Here is an 8,739-nt window from a genome sequence, read left to right on the forward strand (position 1 = left end):
GGGTGTGGAGCAAATTAGAAAACATTGATAAAAAGATGGAAATGGTACAATATCTTGTATACAGTTGGGGTTGCTCATTGACTCTTTGAATTAGATAGGATTTTCAGAATCCAGGTACACGTGCTTATGCTTCTAACCTAACTGCCCATCATGTTACATAAGCGTCCGATGTTAATAATCTACAATAATTCATTTCTAGTGAGTGTGCCATCAATTATATGAATCTATCAAGTCAGTAGTGAATCTTAAATAAAAATTAAATGCTCGTTAATTAGAGTTAATAATAATTTATTGATTGGTTTATTTCACAAAAGTATGGCATGTGTGCCGCATTAATGTATCGACAATCTTATGTGGTAGACTTGGTCTAGCTAAAAAAAATTTGCTGGCAAGATTAGTGTCTTAAAAATTGAATTGGTAGATGAATCAGAGTGCCCACCGTTCTTGGTTCAACTACCGGTGGAATCTATTGATTAAAATTACAAAAACGAAAAATGGAACCTAACTTGTATGATCTATGTCTATCTTAGTAATTTTTATGCCCCAATAGCAACAATTTCAAGGTAAAATTGCCTAAATAAATTAAATAAATTTGTCCAATACCAAAAAATTCAAGATAAACTAGTCCAATACTAAAAAAATTGGCTGGTTCAATCGGTTTTAAAAATTTGTTTATGGTTCTACCAATTTAATCAAGTTTGACTGAATTTTTAATTTTTAGAGGTTAGCTAGACCGGACAGTTTCAACCGGGTGAACCGTCCGGTCCGGATCTTTGATCACTGGAGGAGATACTTTGGAGGTAGTCAATAGTGAGGTGTGGTACACAAAGCTCAAAATAATTGGAGACAAACTTGATATATGCAGAAAAATAAAATAAAATGTGGTCTCCTACCATCAAAACACGCAATATTTTGAATAAAATTCACCTGCATATCATGTGTATAAACATTTCTCTTCTTTTTCACTTGGATTTGGAGCTGTTCAAATAGGCCTACCATCTTAAGAGTTGCTTTTGAGTGCAAAAGAGTTATGGGTTTTGTCTTGCTATTATCTTGTCTTCACTTTTTTTTTATCCATTGATAAATTCATTAATAAAGAAAATTAAAATATAAAAATGGAAGCCATTCTACATACTTTAATAAAATAAAAAACAATAAAAAATAAAAAACAAAGATAATTCGAAAAGTAAAATTAAGCCGAAATCCCGCTAACAAATCATTTTGGCGCACAACAAATGACGAAATTCTGTTGGTACGGGTGGCTTAACTTGAATCTCATCCGACTATATCGATAAACCACTAAATTATTTAAAATTTCAAACTATTTAAGCATGTTCTTCACAATGAATCAAATAGATAGAAAACCAACAATAAATATAAAATTAAACATAAACAACCAAAATAAAATATTGAAAAAATCTTCAAAATTTTAAGATTCAAAGATCATCATCTAAACAACAAAATTATGACATGCAAGAGAAAAAAAATTCATAAAACCTTCTTTGAATCATAGATCCTTAACATGTAAATTAAAAAAAATTGAAAAGACAAGATTTTTTAAAAAGCATTCAAAATTGAATCTTTAAAAACATAAAAACTTCATCTATGAAGTAATTATTGAAGATAAAGAAGCATATTATAACATAAAATAAAGAAAGAAGAGGGAGGAGGGAGGAGGGAGTGGTTTTTTTGGCTAAAAAGTCAAGAAACAACCCCCTTTACACTATGGCTTTTTAGAGTTGAGTTAGAAAGAAGGGAGAGCTTTTTTGTTTAGACAGAGAAGTTAAACAAAAAATTCACTTCTCATCATCATAGCTAATTTTTATGGGTTTCATTTAGTATTAAATTATGAATTTTAGTACATTTTATTATTACAATGTAAATTTTAAATTTGGACAATGTTAGAAACTATTATATTTTTACTATTCAAAACACCGAACAATTATTCAATAAAAAGTAATGTTAACATCATATGATTAGAATATACAATGTTTGAATATTTACATTAGTATCTTTTATCAAAAATTTATTTGATGTTTAAATTGTAAAAAATAAAAAACAAAATCGTATATGACAACATCAAAATTTAGAATTTGTGTTATATTTATAAAATATATTAAAAATCATGATTTGCTTTGCGATTAATTTTTTATTTTCTATAAACGGACCAATTTGTTTTGTTCTGTTTTTTTTTTTTTTTGATAATTAGGGGAGGGGGAAGCGCTTGTGGGAGGATTGAACCCACGACCTTGACAGTTTGTTGTCCAACGCTTATACCATTTGAGTTACAGCTCGTTGGTCTGTTTTTGTTGTTATTGTTATGAAACATTGGAACTCTTAGATGAAATCTAACAGCTCATAACAGTTCTTTCAACAATAATTCAATAAAAAAAAACTATTTTATTTGAAAATGTTCAACCTTATTCGACATCTAAATCAAATATAAATAAAGTATAGATTGTCCATTTAATATTGCAGAAGGGAAAAACAAAAATGTAACGATTTTAATGATGAATTGCAAGTAGCTAGATTTCGGATTTTAAAAAAATCGAATAGTTACAAGATATTTATTAACAAAGCTTATATATTACTCCTATAGATCATGTTAATACGACGGTTTATATTTGTAAACGATAATATAATAATTCAAATATTATAATAATTCAAATAGTCTTTTTAAATCTCCATATGTCTTTACTATGTATAGCATCCAGACCCTTGAATCTTCTTTAATAACACACATTCTTTTTGTGGTTAATTTTTTCTTTTTTCTTTGAGCAAAAGAATTTTAACTTTGTAATTTTAAGGCGCAGCTACTGAGAAGATAACACAGCAAAACATAATCAATAAGATTCAAGGTACTCGGTCCTTGGTTTTAAAATTCAATTCAGTGGGCCAATTTAACATGCATAAATATTGGTAGTATTTGGCACAAATACACACTGCTATAATGTGTATTGATTAGTTCTTTTTTTATTTGTCATTAATTTATTTTTCAATTAAATACAACAATGCCAGACCTTTATGGTCAGTTTATTCATCCAAAATTATTGACAAATGTTTGAAACATACTTATTTAACAGCAATTATTTATTTATATACACAATCTTAACTATTTTATTAACTATCTTTTTAAAATATAATTTGTCTAATCCGTTAATTTTATAAATTGAGGTAAATAAATCAAAATTTTAATTGTATCAATTTTTAGATTTATTTTTATAAATTTTTGATTCTATAAATAGTTATTTTATACATTTAATTTTTAATTTTAATTTAGAAAGAATTATTTTGATTTAAAATGAGAATTATGTGATCGAAAATAGGTTTAAATTGATGGTTGAATAGTTACATTAATTTATAAAACTGGCAGACTGAAATATTTAAATTATGTTTTAAAAATTAATTTGACAAAATCGTCAAAGTTGTAGATATAAATATTTTATTTTGTTTAATCGTTGTCTATCTAATTTTTTTGTATTCGTCACTTGGATTTTTGTGAATTTTTTGTAATAATTTTTTTTACTATATTCAAGAAGCTTAATTTTTGAAATGTTATTTAGTTTTCCCAATATTTGAAAACTAAAATTACATATGTAATTATAAAAAATTAAAATGAAAGAAGAGAGGTACCAACTACCAAGTGTCGGTGAAGCCTCCTTTCGTTGTCACATAAAGAAATAGCAGGGAGCAAATCAAACAAGGACACTGCCCTTAATTTCTGTTTTCATTTTTCTTTGGTACCGACGACTCCCCATCGAACTTAAGTATAATTATAAAACGTAACTGTTGTATCATATCATTCATATAACAAATTAATAAAATGGTAGCCGTGGGTATTTAATGCTAAAAAAATAAACTAATAAAGTGTTTATCACATACAACGGTTGTGCCATGTTATTTTTACAATAAGTTAATAAGTATTTGTGGATATCAAATCCGAAATTACTGTCAAATTTTGAAATTGATTACAAATTTACATGCCTGAAAACTTCAAACAATATTCCTGAAAAATTCAAACAATAATGACCAATAGTCCAATTTAAACCTCACTATTTATTAAAAAAAAGTAGCCAAAATTTAAATTTGTGACCATAATTTTAAAATAGTCCGACTTAAACCACTAGACCAAACTCGTGGGAACTGTTTCATTCTTCTACAAGTAATTGATTGTAATTTTTCTATTTTACTACTATATAATATAATCACATAATGCGAAACAATTTATAATCTTTTAAAAATTAAAATTATTGCATTAGTTGTTTATTCATATTTTATGTGTTTTCCTTCCTGGAAGATCCAGCTGCTGCCATTTCCTGAACTTTCTTAATTTCCTCTCGTGTCCGTTCCTTATATCTCGCTCGCCCTTCGTTCTTGATTTTCAATTATTTAAAACCAAATCTATTCATTTATTTTTCAGGCTATCATTTTCTTTTAGATTCCATCATTTTTGAATTTCGATAGCCTCCACCTTTGCCCACATTGGATCTGGATTTTCCTTCCTTAAATTTCTCTTCAAGGTACATTCTTTTTTAATCTCAAAATTTTCAATCTTTATTATTGTTTTGCATTTTTTTATTTGTTTCTTGGTTTCGATTGGTTTTTAAGAATCTACATTTTTTTGGGTTTGTTTTGATTACTCTGTTGCTTTAATTTGCTTCAAAGTTTGTTCCTTGCTTTTTTTGTAAGTGTTTTTTTTTCTAATGATTCCAATGTTGTAGGTAGTACTCACACTTTATTCGATCAACGTACTGTTTCGAAAACGTTTCGGACACTTGAGGTTTCCGACTTTTTTTACATAGAAATTTAAAATAACACTGTGTATCCGGGTCTAGTGTCCCGTTTTTCCGTGTATGTGTTTGTTTTTGTTTTTTTATCACACTTTTTTGTAAATTTTATATTTGGTGAGATTGATTTTTGTTAATCTAATTGCAGGGTCTGTGTCCAACATTGGGATTGTGTTAACAAATTGGCATTGTTGGGCTCTCCAAAAAGTTATTATATATACAAAATTATTTAAGATAACTTAAGCTTGTATTCAAGCTAAAACTGGACAGTTGTTGTTCTTGTTTACTTGACAAAGTTAGGTATCTTTATTGGCTTTACTTGGCTTGACATATAATTTAGCTAATTTAATTTCCTCAAATGAGTTGACTTTGAGGTTCAATTCTCAAGTGGTTTTTGTGAAGTTAATAGAAACTTAAGTCATTTAAAGAGTGAGGATAGGCTGTGTTTTTGGTGGCTTGAGATGGATCATATGGCTCCAAGAGAGAGAGATTTCGAGGTTGATCTTGAAAATGGGGTGGAAGTTTTTGTTGAAGATACAAATAAAGACTCAATTTTTGGTGTAAAAACACAAGCAAGGGAGTTTCTTGCTAAAATTTGCGGTATATTTGTCGATGAAACAATTAAGGATGGTGAATTGGTGGAAAATCTATGTCATGATGCGCCAAATTCGAATGAGTTTTGTGTGGAGCAAGTGAAATTGGAGGGAGAGAACAAGACTAGTGAGGATACGGTTGCAGAGAACAAAGTCGTGAAGGAGAAGCGTAAAAAGACGAGCAATAAAAAATCTTCTAAGCCGCCTAGGCCTCCGAGAGGTCCATCACTGGATGCTGCAGATCAGAAGCTGATTAAGGAAATTACTGAACTTGCTATGTTGAAACGTGCTCGGGTTGAGCGAATGAAAGCCTTGAAGAAAATGAAAGCAGCTAAAGGATCATCACCTAATAGCAATGTGTTTGCTATGGTGTTCACCGTTCTCTTTTGCCTAGTGATAGCCTTTCAAGGTAATTATCCAAATCTTTCTATTTCGAGTTAAATAAATGGCCTGGTCACTATTGTAACTATATGATGTCTTGCTTATCTGCAACCTATATTGCACGGAAATTTATCGAGTTATATGTTTTGGCATTTCGTTTTTGTTATCAGAAATGCTTCTAAAATTCCAAAATTTATATTTATAACTCATTCTTACATAAAATATTGTTTCGCAGTTGCTCATTTCAGTGTTTTTGCATTTCCATTTTATTGGATCTGTATCTAGTTTACTCAATTTTTGCTGATTTATTTGTTTCCCGGTCCACGGCGTTCATTGCTGCTTGGGACTTGAAATTTTGCAGTGATGTCATCAGGAGTTGCACCTGCAAATGTACATGAATCGCCTATATCAGCGGAAACATCAGAGAGTGGCGGTTTGATTGGAGTACAGTACTTTGGGAATCCATCTGCAAGTGATCCAAATGCACCTACTTCTGGTTCCCCAAAGTATGCTTATGATCACTATTGATTGCAAGTTACCTTTGAATTATCTTGCCTTTTTGTTTTTATCTGTAAATTGCTGTCTTTTAGCGATAAATCTGATGATTTAAATGATATTTCGCAGTTATGTACAACCAATTGCTGGTGTCGGTCATTTTGTAAGCCTGAGAAGTGATATCAAATAAACCGGAGAATATCTCAACATTATAGCTATGCTTGAACATGAGAAAGAACAAGCAATATTCTTTCATGCCAATCTATCCTCCAGAGGAGAAGTTTGGTATCAAATCCAGTTGGAACATGAGATCTCAGAAGTCAAAGTTTGGTGGGTAATTTATTTCCTCTATGTACACTGTTTTAAATGGGGAGTGAGTTAAATTACCAAATCGGGTTTTTTACGGGATTGCAAGGGAAATTAGCCCCAGGATAAATAGATATAGCTTTTATAAGTTGCTTCCTTAGCAACTATTCCAGCCAAGTGATGCAATTGGTGGTTATATAAGATTGCTTACAGAATGAAACTCAGAAATGAGCTATTTTCCAACTAAATTTGGTGCAATAAAGTGAATTTTATGTGTTATTGTCTGTAAATTTTTCATTATATTGTGTTTTTTTGAAGTACATGCATGGCACAAACTTGGTGGGATCTATGAATGTAACTCATAATGATGGCTTCTTTGGATCTGACATTTTTGTTTGTGGGCGTATATATCATGTATGCATGTATACGAGCATACCAAAAGTGGTTCAGCTTAATTAGGATTTTGGGCCGAGCCACCATTTGCCTTGAGCATTGTTTGCACTAGGAGTGTCAAAACGGGTTTGTTGGTCGTGTTGACCCAGTTGGATGATATGATTAGGATCAATCCGAACACAATCCATTTAGTAATTGTTATGCAACCCGTATAAATCGTTCAATTTTATGGGCTGATTACGAGTCATAACACGGCCCATCTATTATAAATTGGTTGAATATGAATTATATCAACATGATAAATTTAATTCATTTATTTAAATGCGTCAAATATATGTTATATCAACACGACATGTTAACCCATTTATTTAAATGGATCGGTTATGGGTAACACTAACACATACATATTTAACACATTTATTGAACATATTGGGTCGTGTTGATACGATAATGACACATTTTAAGTTGTGTCATAAACGGATTAAACAGGTTCACATGTCGGCCCTAGCACAACACGTTGTAAGCTGATGACACAAACATATTTAACCTCAAATGCGATAGTGCTGAGAAATTTGGTTATGTTCGGTTTGACATAATAATTTTTTAAAATTTGTTGGTTTGGTTTGGTTTGGTTCTAAAGATAATAAAAAAAGGTTTAGTTTTACGATAAGTTGAACCGAACCGGAAAAAGAAAACAACTGAACAAGAGATTTACAACTTAGTCTTAGCAATATTACAGAAGTAGTGGCTGTGGCTGATCAATTCTTGAGCAGTATATTGATGATGGCTACACATATATCACAGAGTTTCTGCATTACTCTGTTCATTTCTACAAAGTCCAACTTAACTGAGCCTGAAATTTTATCTTCACATGCTCGAGCCTCGTTTTCAGCATATGCTATCCCATACTTGGCAAATCCGAATTGACAGTTTAGTATAGCATCAATGGCTTGCGGAAGAATGTAATCAACAATTGGAATATACGCTTCAGCGCAGTAGGTTAATTGTCGTTCTAGCTCAGCATCTGTGTTTCGGTTGATCAGCTGTAGTAAGTAATGTAGTGTTTCAGTAGCATTAAACAGAGTGATATTAGCCATTACAGAAGCTAGACCTTTAACATCTGTGTCCGAGTTTTGCGCATTTGATCGCAGGGACGAGATGCAGAGATCGTAATGTGGCGTCTTCTTACAAGTTTTGTCGATCATATCGTTAGTTCGGATTAATGGCGGAAGCAAGAAAAGAAGAAGAAGAAGAAGAAGAAGTGGAGTAGATGAGAAAGAGATTAAAGGATTCATCATCTTTAGAGAGTATTGGTGAAGAGGGTTTATGTTTGATTTAGAAATGCAAATTATAGTTATATATGTAGTTAATGAAAGTGGCAAGTGTCAATTATATGGTAGTTTTCTGTTAAACTATTTGGTAGCTTTTTATTAGGTTAAAAGCCAAAATGGTTGCATCATTAGACACTTTTGATTAATAAGCCAAATTGTTCCATCAGCAAAGATGCAAACCCTTTTGTGTTTAAGAGGTAATTTGCTGATAGAACCAAAACAAAAACTCTTAAAAATATAGACCAACTCTCTTCAAAATTTTGTTGCTATAACACGTTGTACGGAAACTTTTCGAGTTCTGCATTATAACATTTTCATTCCTCTAAATGATTCTAAACCTCTTATATTCATTATGTATAATTTATTTTTCTAAAAATATAGTTTAAACATTTTGTATGCTACCGTTTTTCATTTCAGTATTTTCGTTTTCGTGCTATTTTTTATAGAGAGTAT

The 8,739-nt window shown here is 30.8% G+C and overlaps 2 protein-coding genes across 2 annotated transcripts; one reads left to right on the plus strand and one right to left on the minus strand.

Moving 5' to 3' along the window:
- Positions 1-4,238: 4,238 nt before the first annotated feature.
- LOC126670331 (uncharacterized) lies at positions 4,239-6,841 on the plus strand. Its single transcript, XM_050364033.1, has 4 exons — positions 4,239-4,520; positions 4,936-5,789; positions 6,123-6,267; positions 6,386-6,841. The coding sequence occupies exons 2-4, from the start codon at positions 5,249-5,251 to the stop codon at positions 6,444-6,446; spliced, it is 747 nt and encodes a 248-aa protein (XP_050219990.1). The 5' UTR covers positions 4,239-4,520; positions 4,936-5,248; the 3' UTR covers positions 6,447-6,841.
- Positions 6,842-7,285: 444 nt separating this feature from the next.
- On the minus strand, positions 7,286-8,324 carry LOC126670332 (cell wall / vacuolar inhibitor of fructosidase 1-like). Its single transcript, XM_050364034.2, has one exon. The coding sequence runs from the start codon at positions 8,251-8,253 to the stop codon at positions 7,714-7,716; it is 540 nt and encodes a 179-aa protein (XP_050219991.1). The 5' UTR covers positions 8,254-8,324; the 3' UTR covers positions 7,286-7,713.
- Positions 8,325-8,739: the final 415 nt, after the last annotated feature.

This window comes from Mercurialis annua, linkage group LG2 (assembly GCF_937616625.2).
Source record: "Mercurialis annua linkage group LG2, ddMerAnnu1.2, whole genome shotgun sequence".
Lineage (NCBI taxonomy): Eukaryota > Viridiplantae > Streptophyta > Magnoliopsida > Malpighiales > Euphorbiaceae > Mercurialis > Mercurialis annua.